This window comes from Ostrea edulis, chromosome 1 (genome assembly GCF_947568905.1).
Source record: "Ostrea edulis chromosome 1, xbOstEdul1.1, whole genome shotgun sequence".
Taxonomy (NCBI): Eukaryota; Metazoa; Mollusca; class Bivalvia; order Ostreida; family Ostreidae; genus Ostrea; species Ostrea edulis.
Window position 1 is genome coordinate 40,600,688 of NC_079164.1, and position 24,093 is coordinate 40,624,780.

Consider the following 24,093-nt stretch of genomic DNA (forward strand, 5'->3'; position numbering starts at 1 on the left):
AGAGAACATTTCAATGAAGAACAAAATATGGTTCATTCAAATCTATAGAAGAGTTGCACTCCACTTAATGCCAGCTTTATACATGTCACAAAAAATTCTGGCACTTAGTTAAACTAAGTGATGAACAGGCACAATCAGCTGTTGAGGGTCTTAAAATGTGTATGCTTACACTTTTAACTTGCATCTTTGTAACAGAATTTCCAGATGCAATACATTACTGAAATTTTTCTTTATTAAAAGCTCTTCACACTGACAAGGCTGCAATTGTGTGTTGTTGGGTTGTTTTTTTGTTTTTTTTTTTCTTTTTACATTTCTTTACATCTAAATGTAGAGCAGCATTTTAATGTTCTATGCACACTACCTGAGGTTTGCTCAGTTTTATAAATTTGAATACAGGGACATTTTGTTATACTGACTGTAGCAGGACTTCCTGTTGACGCCGAGCTGAAATCCTGGGTGACATCGGCACGTGTAGGATCCCATCGTGTTGATGCACTCCTGACTGCAACCTCCATTGTTGTTCAGGCATTCATTGATGTCTGTTAAAATCCAATACAAAAAAATCACTTTTCATTTTAATTCATCCCACATGGAAACAGATTGCTTGTACTTAATTCACTGTCTCGCTTTTGAATAGAAAATCTTCTTTGATGATGACTCTCTAACTCCCACACACAATGATAACTGACCACTCTCTAACTCACACACACAATGATAACTGACCACTCTCTAACTCACACACACAATGATAACTGACCACTCTCTAACTCACACACACAATGATAACTGACCACTCTCTAACTCACTCACACAGTGATAACTGACCACTCTCTAACTCACACACACAATGATAACTGACCACTCTCTAACTCACACACACAATGATAACTGACCACTCTCTAACTCACACACAATAACTGACCACTCTCTAACTCACACACACAGTGATAACTGACCACTCTCTGACTCACACACACAATGATAACTGACCACTCTTTAACTCACACACAATGATAACTGACCACTCTCTAACTCCCACACACAATGATAACTGACCACTCTCTAACTCACACACACAATGATAACTGACCACTCTCTAACTCACTCACACAGTGATAACTGACCACTCTCTAACTCACTCACACAGTGATAACTGACCACTCTCTATCTCACACACACAGTGATAACTGACCACTCCTTGACTCCCATACACGATAACTGACCACTCTCTAACTCACACACAATGATAACTGACCACTCTCTAACTCACACACAGAGTGATAACTGACCACTCTCTAACTCACACACACAATGATAACTGACCACTCTCTAACTCACACACAATGATAACTGACCACTCTCTAACTCATACACAATGATAACTGACCACTCTCTAACTCCCACACACAATGATAACTGACCACTCTCTAACTCACACACACAGTGATAACTGACCACTCTCTATCTCACACACACAGTGATAACTGACCACTCTCTAACTCACACACACAATGATAACTGACCACTCTCTAACTCACACACACAATGATAACTGACCACTCTCTAACTCACACACACAATGATAACTGACCACTCTCTAACTCACACACACAATGATAACTGACCACTCTCTAACTCACACACACAGTGATAACTGACTACTGTCTAACTCACAGTGATAACTGACCACACCTGGACAGGTGCTCTCTAACTTACCTTCACAGCTTCTCTGATCACCGGACAGTCGGTACCCTGTGTAACATTCACACACCCTGTTTCCATTTTTGTTGGTACACTTCTGTTCACAATCTCCATTTCTGTTTCTGCATGGGTCTGCCACTGTTAACAGGAAATAGTTATATAAAAGTTCATATTCACTTAGTTATATAAAAGTTCATATTCACTTGGTAAGTCTTATATGTATAACTTTCTAAATAAGATGACACATCTTTTTAAAATGTAATATGTTGTTTTGTCAATCATAAGATGATCTCTATATTCTACAAAACAAAAACTAAACAATGATTAAGGTCATGAAAGTAATAAAGCTTGGTAAAAATGTAAGAACTAGAAAGGGCACAAAAAGACCCATTCTTTACCCAGAGTTCCGTGCACCACTCGCACTGTACCTCTGTCAATGCTCAATTTACAGAAATCTTGTAAAAGTTTTTAATACACAACATTTATGGTTTGGGCAACATATTAAGTAATATTATGAAATGCTTTTTTGGTGAAATTAAATTGATGCTTACTGTAAATTGTTTAAACTTGCTGTTTTCTGATCCTAAATTTGGAACTACTTTGTATTATGTGTATGAATCACGTGGTGGAGATTTGATATAAACATGGAATCAAAAGTAAGAAAGGTTGTAAATAATATGATAAAACTTGTAAAATAAGTGACAAACTGCTAAATGGTAAAACTATACTGTAAAAAGTGCCAGTGGGCTATAAAAAGATCCTGACATATCACCTGTTACCAGAACTTTTAAAGGGAAAGGAAACGAGAACGACTGTTTGTATCATGTGATTATATTGTCACATGATTCGAAGCAAATTGACAGAAGTGTAAGTGAAGCTTGCTTAACGCACCCTCTGGTGAGAGAATGAAAAAGACCCTGTAATTCATAAATTTCTGAATCAATGATTGTGAGTAAAGGACCCATAAATCACCAAGGGGATTCATGTTGATCACGCGTCTCTCATCTCATTATACTCCTAAGGACGTTTATGTCATGGCATATTCCTAGCACTGTTGAAACTGCATGAAATACACCCTTTTTTGCTTTTAACCAATTTTTTGAATGCCCCTAACTTTCCATCTATTTTTTCTTATGATATAAGAGCATTAACAGACGGTTGATGATTAGTGAGAAATGTTTGGACAATATAGAAATTAGCTGTTAAATATTCATAAATATATGCTTCTTTTGAACAACTATATGAATGAAAAGTTCAAACAGCCTTTACTCCCGTAAATTAACTCAATGGATGAATCTTTGGTGTGTATTAATATATTCAGGCATCATCTTTACCAATTCATGTAAAAATTTCAATACCACCTAATATTCCATATAATATGCTGGGCTGAATTTTGCCATTCATGAACCTCATTTTTTCTTTTTAGAAATCTAATAAAAAAAAACAACTTTTTGACCTTGACCTATTAGCATCTCACCTTGACATACAATTGCTTGACTTTAAACATATTGCCCAACCTTGACACATGATCATCTGACTATAACGTATAATCACCTGACCTTAAGATATGATCATCCGGCATCTGACCTTAATGATGACCTTCATTAATGACCTACATCTCTAACGATACATACATTCACAGGTCCTTCCATCCTGTCCGAGTCTGTAGCCTTCTCTACACATACATCGATAGTGCCCAGTACTAGAGCCCTCCTTGCAGATGTGGTCACAGTCCCCATTGTTTACACTGCAGGCAGACTCCACTAAAATAGCAGAGATGGAGTCTTAGGAATAAGCACAATGGAAAAATTGTAACGTCACTTGTACAGTTAGTAAAAACTTCAGAAACTCATTTACAAGCAATTATAAAATCAGAATGAATTTCTAAATGGCAAGTCTCACTTGAGTAAATTTAACTCTGAAAATGTGAAAAGCATAAAAGCATTCTAAACAGTACGATCATGGTAACTTTTTTGTATGTATCCATCATGTTATTCATATTTAAAAAGTCTGTATTCAAAAACAAGTCAATAATACTAATCCATCAGGCAGACATCTACTTTATTGCTACATGATGTCTTTCTTTTCTTTCTTTGAATTTTATACACAATATTCCATTATCATTGGTTTTGCTTTTTTTCCCTTTGTATTATTATAAATGATTTGGGCAAGTAAGTAAAACTGAACAGGAAAAAAAAAATAGATTAGACATGAAACAGTGGTTTTTGTGGTTGACTGAATTCACGTATTCATGAGGTACAGCAATCCTGCTAGCTTGCATGTTTTCTAAGTGACTGCCAGTTTCATTGACATGTGATTACTAGGTGTCTGCACAGAAGCTGATAATGTTTATGAAATAAAAGAGAGATGAAAGTGAGACGTAGGTTTCCCTTTTTGTGTTTTTAATTATTTTATCTAAAATGTCAGAAACTCTGCATCGAATTTTCAGCATCTGTGCTTTTTGAGTTCCATCATCTATCTTCCATATTAGCTAAGAATTCCTCTGGGGGTGTTCATGATAATACGCGTTAACACGATACTCCAACAGAAACCTACATATTGATGTCGACTGTAATTGAAATTTTGTGTATTGTCTATTATCAGGTAACAGATCGTGTTAACCTTTGAAGATTACTCTACTACAAGCTCACAGAACATAGCTAATTTTCACTGGTTGCATTACAAACCACAGCAGGCACAGGACTGTTACCATAAGCATGCAACCAACACTTGTCCAGTGATTCATTGAAATCACACGTCCACTTGCAGTACTGCATAGACGTGTATACTAAAGTCTTACTACAGCAAACAAATGGAGATGAATCACAAAGTGCCATCATGAATGCAATTAAAATCCTGCATTTATGAGTCACTAGCTATTAAATAATGAGAGAAAAAATGCTGAACTTAACAGCTTTCATCAAATGATACAACTTACAACATGCTGTACAGACACAACTACATTGTATAAAATGGTAAGCAAATGGCCTTCACTTATATCAAAGGTTCAGAGAAAATCCCTAGGATCCAAAAGATCACTTCAAATATTCAATTTATTGTCTTCCCATGCTCATAAAGCACAACATGGAAGTCTGGTTAATGTCACATACTATAACATTTACTGTGGAATCATCATTGTTCGTGGGGGATTGATGTTCGTGGATTTCGTGGGTCTCTCTTACCCACGAATTTATGTGTCCTCGAACATTTTTTAATCCAAGTAGAGTTATCTCTTCTAGTGACATCGTATCGCTTACCCATGAAATTACGTATGTCCCCACGAACCAGCAAAATTTTGCTTACCCACAAACATTGGCCCCCATGAATTTTATTCCACAGTAATCTATTTAATGGTCATGATTTTACTACACTACCAACTTACACTTATATTCAACTTCAAGATTCCCTTGAGAAATCTACACTGTATGAATGAGGGAAGGGGGAGGAGAGTCACAAAAATTTGAAAAAAAAGCAAGATAGAAACATAAAGAAATTAGATGTGTAAAACTTGAGTGCAGCTGAAATCCACAGAATAGAACTAATGTATACATCTACAGAACAACATAAACTTTTTTTACTCCTGAATTTTGAAAATAAACTCGAGTCTACTAACAACAGACAATGAAGTACCATGAAAATTCAGTAGTCGCCTATTCTTGAATACTGAAGCCAAGTTCTTAAACTCATCTGTCTTCCTGGCATTTGGTGCCAAGTTTTTGTTAAGAAGCTCGTCAGATTGCTCCTTTCTCTGGTTTCGATTTTCCACTCCTTTTTCTAATTTTCTACCGATTTCACCATTTTTATCATTTTGTCCGACTAGATCATTATTTGTTTCTATTTTATTTTCCTCCTTACGCAAGTTCCCAGCAGCTTGCAAAGGCAATATAAAAGAAAAATCATTAAAATTCTTGACTGAAATTAGCAACCTTTTGGATTAATCACATATCGTTTATTAAAGTCTACTTCAAATTAATTAAGGCAAGAGCAATTTTCCAATTACTGTTAATGTCATGAAGAAAATCGAGCGTCTCTGTGTTTTCTTTCACTGCCAATTAAAATTCTTCTGTATAATCACACATTTGAAATACATTGAACAATTAAAAGTGTTTGACTGCACTTCGTGAGGTCCTGCTCTGTAAGCTACAATGGCATGAAATTCTTCACTTGTATCAATACCAATTGGCATCGCAAAATACATAAATACTTTCACGGCATAAAATTTGAATTGGATATTGAAATAAAATAAATAAAAAGAAATTTTTTACCTGAAATAGTTAATGTAAATACAAACATTCATCAGACAGATGTTTGAAGGTGTTAAAGTCTTAATTATTTAAATACTTGCTCATGACACATGAAGATTTAATATATCAGTAACAAAGGAGGTATAAGTTAACATTGTAAGAATAGCCCTATCTGTGCAATCTAAGTGGCTTGTAGATGAGAGATAGTACAGCTATGTGACTTGTACAATGGCTGTAGACAGGGTACCCAGGAGCAGGTGCCCCTTCATTAACACCCAATACACCACGACATGGTCCTAACATTACCTCTACTGTATGTTCGTCAGCATTACAGAGTAACTCTATCAGACAAGTTTACCTCTCCCTTACTACCATATTGTATGCACACTGTACTACAAAACAGATTTTCTCTGATCCCCCCTAAATCTAGTTAGTTAAGTGCTTCAGTTTGTCCATTGTTCCTGTGGGGACTAGTATCAGCAGGGACACAATAAGCCAACTTTCCATCCTCCCAATCAATTTTCTTTGTGGTTGGAAATGAGAGGTTTTCAAACTTAAATTGATGAGATTTCTTCATCTATTCACATCAAACATAATGTTGAAATATAAAAATGGGGGTATCGTTATTACCATAAAAGTATGACCTTGTGTATTAGTCTTGAGCAGTGAAGAGGAAGCATGAAGACAGTGAAGATGGTGAGACTTTACAGAGTAATACTGTGATTAATGGGAGCCTGGGGGACCTCATACACACATCAAGCATCTGTTATCTAATCCTTCAACTCCTCAAAAATAAACACTTTTCTACATTTCCTATTTGCGAAAGTTTAAAGAGTTCTCTAAGAAACTAGAAATCAAATTCTTCCCTATTCAATTTTTTTCCTACGCTATGAATGTAAAGATTTTACAAACATCTGTAAGAAACTATATGAAGCATATTTCTTATACTGTTAGTGTAGAAATCTTGGGTTTGTGAGTCCATGGTCTCTTGATTTTCTATTACACTGACCAGTCCTTAGTATAAACAGACTGCAGAGACCAGTCAGGATATCCGGACTAGAGGTCTTACCCTCACAGCTTCTCCCATCTGCTCGGAGCCGGTAGCCCGCTGGACACAAACACTGATATCCTCCCTGAGTGTTGCGACAGTCGTACTGACAGCCCCCTTTTCTATTGTCACATTCATTAACGTCTGAAAAGATTTACAAGGGAACATTCATCCTGTCCTGAAAATGTTCATTTAAGTCAAGCACAGAACAAATTACTTCACTTTTCAATTTCAAAAAGAAAACAATTTTTAAGCCAGAATCCGGCCATAAATATTTTCTTAGATGTGAAAATCAACATGATCAACCATATTCAATTTAAAAGTAAATACCTTAAAGAAAATTGATTTTTTTTTAAGAGTATCTCAGACCTGACCTTTAATGCAGACATCTTGGAGGTGAAAACCTTTCCCAGTAATGAGTTTTCTAATTGGACTTTCATTTGCTTATGTTACTCTGATGAGTGTCTATTAATTTGATCACTTCTATATGGGTCCTTGGCTTCCTCATCAACTACATGCACGTACACATTTCAGTTATCCTTTACTTCATTTCAGTCTCATTTTCTGATAGAAAATGTATCTTCTATATCAAGCTACATTTCTTCCAATTAAAATGCCAGATTCGCATAGATGAAAGTCTAATTCTGCACATTTTTTGCAGTAGTATGCAAGTGACTGCTCTCTACATGTTCATTATCCTACATAACCTCATCCTCGAGTTCAATTTCACATCTCATCATGAAATGTGGATAAGTATCTAGGACTTTTATTTTCCCACATACCTCATCCACAATTCACTTCCAGATCTCATCATCATTATAAATAGCTAATCATTTTCAAAGTCACTTCCTTGAAGAGTTTCATCCTTTCCCCAGTCTTGCCCATATTTACATCTGCAGGACCCAATATAGGGTACAAAACACTGGATCCACCACTCACCTTCACAGCTCCTTCCATCCTTCCCCAGTGTAAAGCCCTGCCTGCATTTACATCTGTAAGATCCTACTATGTTCATACAGTCATGATCACAGCCACTGGTTCCAAGAGCACACTCATCCACATCTAAAAATAGAAATACAGTCATGAGCACAGTCACTGGTTCCAAGAGCACACTCATCCACATCTAAAAATAGAATTCTTGGTACACTCATCCACATCTAAAAATAAAATTCTTGGTACACTTATCCACATCTAAAAAATAGAATTCTTGGTACACTCATCCACATCTAAAAATAGAATTCTTGGTACACTCATCCACATCTAAAAATAGAATTCTTGGTACACTCATCTACGGAAGCCGATAGGTGTCAGGGTATAGAATTAATATTTATTTAACTGGCGGCCGCCAGATAAATTAAGTGGTGGCCGCCAGTTAATTTATCTGGCGGCCGCCAGTTAATTTATGTGGCGGCCGCCACTTAATTTAACTGGCGGCCGCCAGATAAATTAACTGGCGGCCACCAGTTAATTTATATGGCGGCCGCCAGATAATAAGTGGCAGCCGCCAGTTAAATTAAGTGGCGGCTGCCACATAAATTAAGTGGCGGCCGCCAGTTAAATAAATATTAATTTTGTACCCTGGCACCTATCGGCTTCCATACTCATCAAATCCCATGGGGATCCGGGTTACAATACGTCCTCAGTACCCCTTGCTTTATATCGTAAGAGGCGACTAAATGGGACGGTCCTTCAGATGACACTGCAAAAAACCAAGGTCCTGTGTCACAGCAGGTGTGGCACGATAAAGATCCCTCCCTGCTCAAAGGCTGTAAGCACTGAGCATAGGCCTAAATTTTGCAGCCCTTCAGCGGCAATGGTGAAATCTCCATATGAATGAATAATTCTCAAGCGAGACGTTAAACAATACACAACCAACCAACATTCATCAACATCTAAAAATAGAATTCTTAGTACACTCATCAACATCAAAAAATAGAATTCTTAGTTCTCATCTGACCATCTAGAAATAGAAGTCCAAGTTCCCATATCATTATCACCCTTCAATCAAGCAGTATCTTTTTTGTAGAAAAGCCCTATGAAAAATTTCACAACTAAATATTTTTTTACCATCTGACCCATTGATTTAGAATTTTTTTTAAAAATCTAAATCACAAAAATCATCCTTAAGTCATGGGGATTTTTCATGTGAAGTCACTGCTAAAACTCGAATAGTATTAATTAAGATATCACCAGGATACATGTGACCCAATGAACCTGACCTTTGGACAAAAAAATGCATAGCAGATATCCAGACGTCACTGAGCCTCTTTATGTGAATTCCTATTCAAAAGCTCAAAAGTATGTAAGAGATGATTTTATTCTGCTACTTGGTGACCTTGACCTTGGACCTAACGAGAACAATTGGGATCATTCTTTTGTTATAAAGATTCTTCATGTGAAGTTTTATTTCTAAATCTCAAATAGTATTAGAGATTTCTTCAATAACCTCATGCGTTATGAATAGACAGAGACAGACCAAAATTAAAATCCCCGACCTCTACTGAAGTGGGAGGGAATTTTAATGCAGTCGGTTACCTTTTTTTTATCCTTCACACTATAGCAACATTAACTAATAATAAAACGTACAAGAATCTTTAATTAATCATGAAGCTATGTCTAACAGACATTACATTTGCACCAATCCATCCCACATAAAACACATCATAGTGAAAGTAGTAAAAGACCAGATTACAGAAATATACTATTAATGGGAACCAGCAAAACTATTTTTGCTTTATAATAGCTGTAAGACTGTGCCTATAAAGAATCAGTTCATTCATATTTTATGGGGAACAGTTCCTGACAATGACTTTGCCACCAAAATTTCAGGTACATGTTCATATCGAGCGAGTTCTTCTGTACTATGAGATAGTAAAAGCCTTGGTGTATTTGAACTTGGAAGGCACACAATGGCAGTATGACAGGTTCAAGTTTATTTTGAAAGGAACCTCTCGGCTACAAGCCACAATCCTAGCTGGCACACTCCTTTCAAGCAAATATCTGAAGAATCTTATATGCTATCTTAAAATAGGAAAACAAAATTGCCTCCTTAATCTCACAGTCTTCAAAGAACTGTAATTCAGAAGCGTTTTTAATAAGTATCTGAAATAGCATCATGTATGCTGAAGTAACAGAGTCCTCAAAAGAATTGTTTTGTAACCTTATACAAATGAGGGTAACAATGAAACTTTTTCACCCCTTGAGAATTATTGTCAACCAAGGTACAATGGCAAGGGTTTCAGAGGGGTGAACATTTTTAATGTGCCTCAGTTAACAATGGTTTAAAAGGGGTGCAAATTTTCAATATTAACCACCCCATCCCACTTAATGCACTACCGGGTATTTGTTTTATCACATTAAAAGTAATACATTTATTAGATATATATAACAAAACACAAAAATTCATCTGATTTGTTTTATCCAAATAAACATAATAAGAAAATTTCAATATGGCAAAATGAATTCAGGGTTAACTAGGAAAAATTGTTTTAGCATTCTAAAACTGATCCCTTCCATTTTCCATAGTTTATTTCAACATTTTTAGGGATCATCTTTACAGTGGAAAATTAAGAGTTACAGTACGTCATAACAGTCACCTATATGTATATGTGCTTTAACCAAGGAACAGTGTTGTGAACATATGAGAGTAAATTAAACTTATCAAAATACAAAATATCAAAGGCCTAGGTCAAAAGACAAAAAAGTTATGGTTCGGACAAAATGCCCATAAAATTCTATTATTTGATCTTTACATAAGAGGTCAAGGTCAAAGGTTATCAAAAATGGCACATGACACACTGTCTTATCGAAGGTCTATGTCTCAAGACAAAAAAGTTATGGTCTGGGGGAAAAATGACCCTAAAATTCTATAATTTGACCTTTACATTAAAGGTAAAGGTCATAAAAAATGGCACGTGACACACTGTCTTATCATGGTATACCCACATACCAAATATCAAAGGCCTATGTTAAAAAACAAAACCTTATGTCCTAGACAAACTTTGTATGAGAAGCTGAAGAAGAATTCACACTAAAACAGTATGTCCCCCTTCTGGGAAAGGGAGACATAATAAAGTCAAAAATTTACTTCCTGCAATAGTACATGATGATAAATGTACCTGCCATGCTCCCGATTATCATTGAATTCTTTTTAAATAATCACTTTCATTCAACATCTTGCTGTAACACTGCATTTATTTCAAACGTTCTTTCAAAGATCTATAGTGAACCGTATGTGCTCCATTTGATACACATGATATTTTTTATAACATCAAACATTAATTGTCAAATATAATTAGATAATCAGGAATTTTGATGCTCTCTGATTGGTCTAGACATTCTTTTCTGGTGTGTACCTCAGAGTGAGTTCACCTCAATACAATATTTTTGGGTGATTTATTCAGGATTTCTCTCTTGACCAACAATAGATTTGCTGACATTTTTGTAATAAATCACAGAACGATATTTTTGCCTATGGCTTTGGTCAACCAATACTTGACCAGGTCCTAATAATTACAAGTCGACCTCATCAAAAGTTGATAATTGTATATTTCCCCGTTGTCAGATACTATCACCCTGGAGGGTGTGGTTTTACTCCCACAGGGAAACAAAGTTTTTTAAGATTCAAGTACCAGGTATTTTACATGAAACATAATAATTAAATCTACTATCATGCTTACTCTTAAAAATGTGAAAATTGCAAATAAAGAACTAGGTTACCAGTAATTGTCAGTGCCATGGGCCCTTATTCTATACTGTAATACCGAATCTTAGAACCATTGTTTTGTCTCCAATCCATCCAGTTTTAAAATTTAGCACATGATGAGATCTTGTTTTCCAAGTTTACTTGGACAACTTTTCAGTAAACAAGTACAGCAACTATCCACAGATCAGGCATATAACATTGTTTTTTAAGGTGGGACTGGGGTGAGCGGATGCAGAAAAAGTTGACTTCACATTTTTCTAAAAATTCTGAAGGGGGGAGGGGGCAAGAATTTATCAATCTTTTACCTTCAGTACACAAGTTCAATTCATTTAACCTTACATTTCCACTACCTAATTTTACTTTGTGTCAGAGTACAATGAAATGGAAATACCTGTGACTGAAATTGTGAAAAAAATCAAAGAAGATTTAAAATTCATCGAGGGCCACAATTATGACTGTTCTTGACCTAGTCCTTTAAACAATTCTTAAATTACAAAACTTTTACCATAAAAAATGCACAGTATAATAACAGAATTTTAAAGAAACCAATGGCTGTCTCCTAAAGCATACAAAAAGCATCAAACTTTGTCATTCCAGCATTATCAAAGAAAAACAGCCTGTTCATTTAAAGCTTACAGAATTTCTACCAATTAATTGGCAAGTCCTTCCCCAGCAATAATGAGAAAACAATCCGTCAGAAAAACCTTCAAATTGGAATTTGTGCAATAAAATGATAATGAACAAATCTTCTCAAGACAAAGAAATAAAACTCCAAGGTCTTTCATCAAATAAATCTTTTGATCATTTTAATTTATTGTCTTTTCAATACAAAACATATTCAGCAATACACATTACCCTTTCAGTACCAAACAATATAGTAAACACACCATTAAAATAATCAAGCAATGCTAAACCAATTACATTTCTAGGAGGGAACACAATTTGACACTCCATCTTCGCAGACTACAGAGTCATTCCGCGTCCTATCAGGAACACGGAAGAAGACTGGAGAATTACCGTGAATGAAATCAATCTGAGCGGAATGGTCAGTCTTGTGGCTCTATAAGGAGAGATAAATTGCTCTCTGGGAACTCAACAGGTCTCCCTAGCCTCAGCAGCAATAATTACAGTCTTTTATATTCCTCATGCCTTATACTTAAATCCCACAGCTGATACTATTCAATGTTAATCATGCATGTGTACTGGCTTTCTTTAACCCCCCATTACACCTCTATATACATCATGACTGAATTGACAGTCAAATCCATGGAAACTGCCAATATGTTGCAAAAACTTGATTTGAAAGCTTTGGAATATAATGGCACATAATTGCCTAAGATTGCCTCTTTAGTCTGAGATAGATTAGTGAATTCTCAGACCCTCTAACATTTGTCTACCATTCGCTTCAGCATCCCTACCATTTGTGAGAAACCTACCAGATTTATCAAGTCAACTCAAATTGAATCAAGCTCAGTCTTTTGTTGCAACCGTTTAGGTAAAAACAGCAATTCTGAGTGACTTATTGGATGCTTAATTGGGGTTCTGTGCCCTTATTGAATAACATTTGTAGTTTTATTTACAATGATTACATAAAATGAAGACATTCAACTGAAGTCTGCTGTTTAATGACACATGTAAGCCATAATTTGTGTTTGTGGTGGTGTGGTGAGAAACTACTGACTCATAGACCAAAGTATGTACTATCATACATGATTTTTTTCAATTTGACAAGACGTTTCAAGTTATTTATAGAAATTGTGACATACTAAGTATTGTGGGAGTTATATAAAATGGCAAATTTCTCACATGTGGACAATATTCAATAGCCACTTTGTTAAATGACATTTAGTCTGGAGACCTGAAGATATTCTTTAACAAGAGACTTAATAAAATGACAGTTGCCTGAAATTAAGTAATTGAAAAAGTAGCCAAATATAGATTTGATTTACAAGAATGCTGTGCTGTCACCATAAAAGAAAATGATTTTTTTAATTTGTAAAATCACTGGTAAAAGATAAATGAATAGTCATATAGATTAGATACATGGACTGTAGATTTAAGAAATAACTCCCCATTCTTAGTAGGCTGTGACGTTATAGCTGGGTGTACATTGTGATGTAACAGTGGTTAGGGTTACCTCCCAAACCTGAGCAAATGAGAAAATCATTGAGGCGTAAATTTGGGGAATTATTTCCTATTTTTCTCCATCAATTTTCCTTTGAATTTGAAAAGATATTCAGAATAAATTTGATGTGCATAGTTCTTTGGAATTCTTAAATATTGATAAGCATTGAAGGTATTGTTCAAGTATATATAGTGATAATAATAGATATAGTATTGCAAAAACTTTTATTTGGGACAACTTTTGTCACAAAATTCCAGTGATAAAGTGCAGTTTGCTAGCTTTGACAAATTTTTGCAACTGAGATAATCTTAAACATAAATGAGAGACATTAAGAAACTGATTTGCTATGAGAAATATTCACAATGATGAGGTAATTGCCAAATTCGTGAAAATTTCTCGCACGCGAATAATAAAAATTTGGTAATACCATAGATAAATGTTACCATAGTTTAACATTGAGGTAAGCTTGAGTACTTCATATTCCCACAATGTATCAAGTCCATAAGAAATACTTGATCTAAATATGTTTTGAACAAAATTCATGACATATCTTCTCATGAAATCAGATATTTAAAATTACTTATTAACAATAGCGAAAACAGGGTTTTACATGGTAAATTTTCACATATTATTATTATACTACATGTATTTATCTAATACACAACAAAATCTGAAAACATATTGAAACATTGAAAGGCTATCCATTCCCTAAAAGTTTATGTAGATTTCAGACAGAAAATGATACCAGAAAAAGTTGAATAGGATGTTATTTTATCAGTTTTCACTGGTTTTCAGGGAAGGCACAACTCTTCCATGCCTCTAACTCCTTTGAATGACAAGAACCCTCACATGATTGGGATATATTTGTATTTAGTGTCCCCAATACTACGATTTTACAAAGTATGAGGGAAATTCAATGACAATTTTTCCATGCCACTGTCCTTCCTATCCTTAATTGATGATTAACCATAGATACTTCGATCGTCTATATCCAGTGGTGTAGTGTGTTCCAAAATAATGTTTCTAACAACAGTTCAACCAATCAAAATTGCTACGTATCATCAATCTAAAAAAAATTTAAAGATTCTTTATGACATGTGATTGAAACTGAACGAATTTGACAAATTAAGATTATATTCCTTCAGCAAGATGATTTCACTTATGAAGAACTGTTTGACCTAAATAGGAATTTTATTATAAGCCATGCTATACATACACACACCTGTTCTTTTATATAGAAAGTATTTCAAAGGTCTTATTTTTTTCACTAATTTTCACTCGGGTATAGCTTGATTAAAATCGACACATTAATGGTGATTTCTAGTAAATCCTGATATCACATCAAAGCAATTACAGAACTTTTGATCTATACAAAAATGAACTGACTGTAATGATTTTAAACAGACAATCCAATCAAAAATGTGCTTAATTATTTGTCTTTTTACAGGCATTTAAATTCTGAATCTCTTCCAATCTGATAATTTTAATTTGTACACAAGTACTGTTACATTTCTGCCAGATGTGCATGTAATTTTTGTTTTTGCTGCAATTTTGAAAATAATTCTACTTGAACTCCAGTTCAAAAGAACAGATGTGCAGCTTGCAGGTGACCTATTAATATTTCTTTAATTTTGAACTAAATCACTCTTAACATCTTTTTTTAAAATTTGATTCATGAATATTAAATATCAATAGTTTGTTCCCAACTGTAAAACCCCATTAAAACTAACTACAATTCTGACTTATTAACCCGCCCCAGACAGAGTTTCCATAACACTAAAACAACAATGTTTAATGAACATACAATGTACAACTTGTGTATATTTCATTTAATGCATCAGAAATATCCTTGTTAGTATTTTCTTTGGAACCTAATTCAAACTTACCAGGGTTAAAAAACAAATAATATGCACCCTCCAGCATTTAATGATGGTCAATATTTCACTATAGAGTATATTGATTTGATTCTATATAAAGAAACAGTTGCCGTCTTCAAGTTTCCATTAATTTGATGTTTAATTACCAGATACGGTACTACTCTATCTAAAGTGAACAGATTTCTTGGTCCAAAAGAGAAGGAGTGACAACCAGTTAAAACGTATTGAGGAGTTACCATCAATTCATATTCATCGTATCTTAAAAGCGCATTACCCACTGACAATGCCACCACAGATATACTTGATGTCATGGACTTTTGAAATGCAAAAATTTCAGCAAGTTTTATCTAAAATTAAACTCCTCTATTAATCAAGTGGTTGTACAAACCTAGTGCCTTACAGTACCTGAAGATTAATTATCGGCAGTGTAACATTAAAACCATGTCAACAAATCTGTGTTGGCACTAAATGATGAGGAAGTCACACAAGGTCATTAAAGTGAACACCTGTAAAAGGTGTGAAGATGCGAGATATCTAGGGTGGAGTTTGGACTCTGCCATTTTAATAGACTGCCCACTACCCCATCCATCACCTAGTCAATAACATGTACAGAGAAAGCACCACAAGGGGACATCACCTGTCAAATATTTGACCCCCCTCTTTAATTGCAAAATGTATACTTTTTATTCCAGTATGTATATTACATTTCTGACATTCAAATACTATCGTTCTAATTTGGCAGTAATATAATGAATTGGTATTAAACTCTGCGACTGATTGTTATCAAGATAGACTTTAAATGACCAGTGTATTCACAATGTACAATATGAACATGATCAAGCCATGAATTATCTTTTGAAATTCTAGTGAAAATCATTTCTGCCACAGACCGGTGTCTACCAAGATAAAGCCGTCCTCCTACAGCCCTAAAAAAAAGCGAACCAGCAACTTCATCCCTCAATCAATAAGGCTGCCTGTGATAAATAGCTAGAACAAGGTTTGTGTGCAATTACCAAACAAAATAAATTGAAGGAATTCCACTAAAGGTATCAATACTCAATCTGCAAAGTAAGAATTCTCTCGGGAATTGGATCCCAAAAATCCAATGATACCATGCACCTATGTATTCCCTTGGCCATAAAAAAAACTTCATAACCACCGTTTTATCATCTAACTCTCCTGCCACAATGAATTTTTTTTAGTCTGGTTGATGTAGCCTAAAATGAACTCCAAATACAAAATATTTGTTTAGAATTTTGAATGGCTTTTCAGACCTAACAAGATGCAGATTTTATTGTAGGGTTTAAACTGCCCGAAAAGATGACATTTTTAACAGTTATAATCAAGAAAATCGTAAAAATTGTCAGTCTCGGAATTGATGAAGGAAATCAGCTGATATCGATGATGAAATTTCTTTGGACTGGACTGTTTATTTTACCATCACTTATATCATATAAATACTATATAATTCAGGAAATACGGGCAAAGAAAATAGCTTACATATATATCACGGCTGTCTCCACTAGCATTAACCACATTTTCATTCCCGACCACATAGCATTTTGTGAAAAATTCTTACAGCTAGTGCAAATGTTTTGAATATTTAATTTTTTCAATTGGTTGATTTTGCACATGCATCAGACGTTTCATCATGTCATCAAGTATAACCACACTTTAGCCACTGAATAATTTTATACAGCAATGCAGTACTAGTTTCAGGAACGTGTCATATTTTGTCTTGAAATAAAACATCATTTTTGATACATTGTTTCACTCAGATGAACATAATGCTATTGACCTGCTCTGCATTTGTTATGCAGTACACACTCAACACTTGCCCAAGGTGTTTGACCTTGACAATAAACAGCTAATTATTCATATCAATTAAAACATGTTTTTGTTGGGCATTTCTTTAATGTTTTTTTCCTGACATCTTCATTTCATTCTAATACATTAGAACACAACAGAGAAAGATCCAGATTATAGGTTTTAAAATTTTCCTTCAACTGGACTTCTATTTTCTGTTATTATTAGAAAAATCTAACTTCTAAGTGGCTCCAACTCCAACTGTAGATATACTTAAATTTATGTGATCATGTCAAACACAAGTTTTAAATCATTGAAAATCTGTTTCTCTGTAACTAAAATTTATGATGCAGTCTGTCCTCCATAACTTATATTTCTTACTTTTTCCTTTGTTTATAGCATAATAGTATGTACATCTCTTGTATTTTCTTTTTTCTTCTTTATATTTTTTTCTATTCACGATTCATAAGACGACTTATCATTATCATTTATTCATTATTTATTGTACCTTAGGTACCACTGATTGATGGTGTGAGTGAAATAAATGAACTTGAACTTGATAAAAATCAACATTATATGATAATTTTGTTGTCTGAGTTTGAGGGCAACATGTTTTGATGGATCCTTGGATAAAAAAGTCATTGATCCAAGGCAACAGCAAAACACTGAATATATTAAAATTGCAACCCAAACAACAGCTCTGTAAGGCGGGGCATATCCCCTCACAAGGAGTGTCTACAAGCTTTCTCTATGAAATCCTATAGTGACCCTGACCTTTCACCCCAAAATCAGTAAGGTTCTTCCTCTTTTGGTAACAAAACGACTCATGAAACACACTTGCACACGTACTCACTCACACACGAACAGTCCCGTTACTATGTCCCCTCTCGCAATGAATGACGAGGGGATAATAAGCAAGTTTTAATTTGTGATGCAAACAGCAAATATACACATACCAGCAGAAGTAAAACCAATCCTCTCGTTTATCTATAAGGTATAACTTTTATACACTATTGACTGAATATTGGGAAGTGTGCCTGTTCGAGGTTGTTGTGCAGTAAAGCAGACAGAGTTTGTGAGACCTGCTTCTGCATAATGACTGAGGACTGAAATATTTAAGACAAATTTAAATTTTGAAACTCAATGAGAGTATGAACTGCACTGCTTCATGCCAGCATACTTCATGAAGTGCTAACAAGAATATGCCAGCATTAAGCATTGCGGTTCATACCCACATGTATTTTCAAAACTGAAATTTATTTCTTATAATTACAATCTATTTTCATTTCTGTCAGAATTCTCAGCCATTAAAATAGACATACTACATTTATCAAGATTAACATGCACATTGTTCACACTGCATTGCATTCATGAAGAAATGGCTTATTATAATCATTACAACTGGTAAAAGATATTACAAGCAAATACATTGGAAATGTAAATATTTCCTGATCTTCAGTCAACATCTTCAAATTCTGTGCAATTCTAATCATAAAAGTACATGTTCTTTTTTTTTAAATTTAGTATCAGATGAAGCATTCCTTTATGTTGTGATATGTCACAATCATTAAGTTATGAATGCAGATGTGATGTCACAATAGAGTTAAAGTAGTTCCCCAGCATTTACAGTAAAACCCCAAGTACTCTCTAAAGAATCTACATGTATAGAGGAAAATATCAAAATATATAATAAACTAGGAAGAATTGTTTAGCACACATTTTCCATAGTTTTTTAAAAACATTTTTAGGGATCATCTTTAAAGTGGAAAATTAAGACTTACCTTACATAACATTTGCTTACATGTATATGAGCTTCAAACAAGGAACAGTGTTGTGAAACATATGAGAGTAAATTAAACTTGCCAACATACCAAATATCAAAACCCTATGTCAAAAGACAAAGTTATGGTCCGGACAAAAATATTGCTCCAAAAATTATATTATTTGACCTTTACATAAAAGGTCTAGGTCAAAGGTCAGCAAAAATGGCACATGACACTGTCTTATCATGGTATACTCACATACCAAATATCAAAGACCGATGTCAAAAGACAAAAAAGTTATGGTCTGGACAACAAAATTGCCCCAAAAATTCTATTATTTGACCTTTACATAAAAGGTCAAGGTCAAAAGTAATCAAAAATAGCACGCGACACTCTGTCTTATCATGGTTTAACCACATATCAAATTTCAAAGGCCTAGCCCAAAATTCTATTTGACCTTTACATAAAATGTCATGGTCAAAGGTAATCAAAAATGACACTGACACACTGTCTTATCATGGTATACTCACATACCAAATATCAAAGGCCTATGTCAAAAGTCAAAAAAGTTATGGTCCGGACAACAAAAATGCCTAAAAAATTCTATTATTTGACCTTTACAGAAAAGGTCAAGGACAAATGTCATCAAAAATGGCACGAGACACTTTGTCTTATCATGGTATAACCACATACCAAATATCAAAGGCCTAGCCCAAAATTCTATTTGACCTTTACATAAAAGGTCAAGGTCAAATGTCATAAAAAATGACACCGACACACTGTCTTATCATGGTATACCCACATATTATATATCAAAGGTCTATGTCAAAAGACAAAAAAGTTATGGCCCAGACAAACTTTGTATGAGAAGCGGAAGAAGAAGAAGCGGAAGAAGAGTTCACACTAAAACAATATGTCCCCCTTATAGGAAGGGGAGACATAATAAAGGTATAACACAGACAGGTCTTGTTTAAAGTTGGTGTAAGATTAATTGTATCCAGATTCTAGCCAGCACTTTACAACAATAGCACCATACCATCATTACAATTCTGTTCTTATTCATGCAATTTAATTTTGGACTCTGGTTTTTGATGTTCAAATTATGGAAAATGACAACTCCTTACTACACTAGTCGTAATCATGACTAGTCTACAATAATGACAACTTACTAAACCACAAGATTTATTGCATGCACCTGTGAAAAACGACAAATGTACATGCAATAGATCGGAAAGCAAGGCTCAAATGTGTAATGACCAAGCACCCCCTCACTCCTGTAAGGACCACTCCACTCTTTGAAGTAATATTCTGATTTTAGTAATGATGGTGACAGTTTGACATGATTGAGGTGACTTGACCTGTAGTGACCTTTGTCTACAAACACTGGGAATACTGATGAGGTATATAATCCAGACATTCATTGCTTTACATCTCTATGCCTTCCAGAGGATCTAAACCATAAACAGGTCTACCAAGTCGTTCCCTAGTCTATAAACTAAGTCTCTCTGTCTGTACTCAGCTCAGATGTACAGATTATCAACAAAATCAAAGTAGGTTAACTACTGGTCTAATTTGGCCCTAATTTTTACCATAATCATAAATTACACACATTAAAAAAATGCTGGTATTAATTTGTTTTTAAATAAATGAGAAATACAATGAAAGTTTCAATAATGAATCCTGAATTTATTACGTACCGTATCTCAAATGTGCATTTTCCTCCGTTTTTCTTTAAAAACACTAAGTTTTGAAGCTATTCATAGTTTCAGAAAATGTGGGTGTCATTCATCAACCCTAATGTAATTGAGGTCTGTTAATTTTTATATTCTGAAGTTGAAACTACAAGAAATTCATTTAGAGCAATGCATGTGGCTTATTATTTTCTGGCATTAGATCGATTAAAGAGTTGACAGTTTTGAAAATTTTCAAGGAAAGTGTACAAAATCTCCAACTATATATGATGTCACATTCCAAATTAGAAATCAGTTTCTGAATTTCCACATGGAAATAACCAAATTTCAAAGAAATAGAAAAAAAACGTCTAAATATCATGGCTAGAAATGGCCTTTTCCCATTGAATAAATGCATGTATTTTATTTTCTTTTTACTTCTCTTTTTTTTTCCTTATGGTTTGAGGTATTTATAACTTGATGGTAATAGAGATCACCTATATTAAAGTTTTCACTCAAGAGCATAATTCAGTAATACCGACTGAGCCCTGAATCGTACATTGTAGAGGAGACAGGAAATGCATGGGTTCTCTTGCACACCTATGACTGTCTATTGTATAAAATCATTGTCTGTTTAAATGAATGAACCTTCTCTCTGATCTTATCTCTACAGATACCTTCTCATGCCGAATTTGAGATGCAACACAAATTTTCCTTCTTGTTTAATTTCAACAAAAGGTGGAGGTCTTCATTATAGCTCTATAGCCTGATCAGTTTATTCTTTTCTTTTTCATGACAGTCTTTTAAACGAAATCACATTGACTAAAAATAAATTCAAGAGGTTTAAGAATTCTTAAAACATGTAATACTTTCAAGTAGTCTTAAAGACTATCCCTGCACAATTTTAATATAATTCTTTCATTTTAATAGCTAGTTTATTTAAAAGGTTTGTGTTGAAAAAAAAAAAGAACACTTAAATTCCAGGCATGCAATTTCAGATGAATTCCAAGCACATGACAATACAATGCACAGCAATTCTGCAAAACAGGGATTTCTGATTATCTAAACAAAAAAAAAAGATTTACATATTACGATACAGCAAAACAAAACTGTCATGATTTGAATAACTATTGTGTTGATTCTAAGACAGGAACGAAAATTTATCACCTGAGTGACATTAGCTGTCTGGCATGACTCTAACAGAAATTTAACAATCTACCTAGCTGATGTTCAAAATCTCTCAAACAAAGTCTGCAATCTTGGAATACTTTCAAAAATACTGATCCAACACACATCACAAGACTTCATCATTATCACATGTATACCAACGTTATACTGCATCTAAAACTCTGCCAACTAGTTATGGTTTAAACATTTATGATTTCCAAGTATTTTTACCCAAATATCTGTGAAATATTTTGAAAATCATGACATATCAAAATTTTACTTGAACAGTAAAACCAGTCATAATCAGTTTCAACAAATAGGATCAGATTGAGACCAATTTATGTATAATTCCTCAAAATCCACGAAACTGATGACTCAGCACAACCACTTAAAAAGCAATCAGCAACCACATGTGAAATAGAACCACAACAGCAAAGAAAATGTCATCAAATTCCTCTAGCAAGTAATTACACTTCGAGTGTTCATGGCATCCGTCCAAATTTGGCCTACTTACCATACTGGCACCTTGACCCTTGGAACCCGGCAGGGCAGACACATTTCTGGGTATTCCCATCTGTACAACGACCCCCATTTAAACACACTGTCTGGCTACACTTCCCTGAAAAACAGAAAAAAAAATTACTTATACAATGAATAGTGACAATCATCATTAGCTTGCATATTTATACAAAATTTGTATGTGACCAATTGTGGCCAATTTTAATCATGACCTTAATATATATTACTCTTTGATGAAGATTTAAAAATGTACTTTTAGGGGGAAATGCTTATTACTTTTCATACAATCTATGATTTCCTATTAAAACCCTTTTATTGTTTATAAGATTCAAATATCTCTCCAATACAAACATATAGCCCAGGAAACGATTTCATTTCTTTATCAATAGCTAAGTCAAATGACCTTGGGCCAGGGTATAATGTAATATCATCTGGCCATGGCTACCTTTGTGCCAAGTATAAAGTTCTAATGTCTCTCCATGACAAAGCTACGGCCCTGACAATAGTTATTTTTAATTTAACAGTGACCTTGACCATGGCCAAATAACCTTGGTTTGGGGTCATGATACACCATCTGGCAATAACAAAGCATTCAGTCACATAAGGATAAAAAAGTCATTTTTTCTTTACCAGGGCCCACCTTAGCCAAATAACCTTGGTTCACCATCACGATGCAACATATTAAGCAATCTTTCTGCCAAGTATGTAGTTCTACAGTCTCTCCATAACAAAACTATGACCCTTACCAAAATTTTAACCTTTTTCAGGTGACCTTGACTATGACCTTGGCAAATATGACCTTAGTTCAGGGTCATGACACATCACCTGGTTAAAAAGAACCTTCTCAGCAAAATATGTGCTTCTAATAATCACTCCATTACAAAGTTAAAGTTGAACAAAGTGTGGGTCAGACACAGACAGATGGATGGTTAAGACACACCAAAATGATGAGGGCTATATCCCTTCCCCAAAATATTTGTCTAAATGTTTAATTTAACATGATGCATACATGTATATACAGTGGTTGAAACAGCATGCAAGTAATTTTCATTAGCTCAATATAACTGTTATTTTTCTAAGAAATGCTTAAATTTCCTTTTCTCTATTAAAATGTAGTATATTGAAATACATAATAAAATTCTTTAGGATTGAAACAATTTGCAAATACAAAAGTAACCATATATGCTTTATTGGTGTTTGTCTTATTACTTGACATATTTGAAATTGAATGCAGCATATACACAAACATATAAACATTCTAAATTCTGATTAAATAATAACTTATCTAACTATTCCTACCTTACTAAAAATTCTCTAAATCTTAATTAGCAAAATGATTTTAATGTAATTTTATAAACAATATTGAACAAAATCAATTCTTGCAGTTCTCAGGAGGGACATAATTTGAGCGTTGGTTGTCTGTTTGAAGATTAATGTCCCTTTTAGAGTCCTTCACTTGTATAGAGAC

At 34.3% G+C, this 24,093-nt stretch overlaps 1 protein-coding gene across 14 annotated transcripts in view; it reads right to left on the minus strand.

The window, feature by feature from the left end:
• Positions 1 to 24,093, minus strand: part of LOC125656362 (multiple epidermal growth factor-like domains protein 6) — a 70,123-nt gene that overhangs the window by 29,171 nt on the left and 16,859 nt on the right. For 9 of the 14 annotated variants that reach the window (XM_056148712.1, XM_056148721.1, XM_056148716.1 and 6 more), the window contains 7 exons: positions 22,621 to 22,725; positions 7,933 to 8,055; positions 7,015 to 7,137; positions 5,332 to 5,571; positions 3,336 to 3,464; positions 1,717 to 1,839; positions 417 to 539 (listed from right to left, as the gene is read on the minus strand). In XM_056148712.1, the coding sequence (XP_056004687.1) occupies positions 417 to 539; positions 1,717 to 1,839; positions 3,336 to 3,464; positions 5,332 to 5,571; positions 7,015 to 7,137; positions 7,933 to 8,055; positions 22,621 to 22,725 (966 nt within the window). The remainder of the gene's footprint in view (positions 1 to 416; positions 540 to 1,716; positions 1,840 to 3,335; positions 3,465 to 5,331; positions 5,572 to 7,014; positions 7,138 to 7,932; positions 8,056 to 22,620; positions 22,726 to 24,093) is intronic. The other 5 variants (XM_056148733.1, XM_056148753.1, XM_056148746.1 and 2 more) reach the window with 1 other exon arrangement.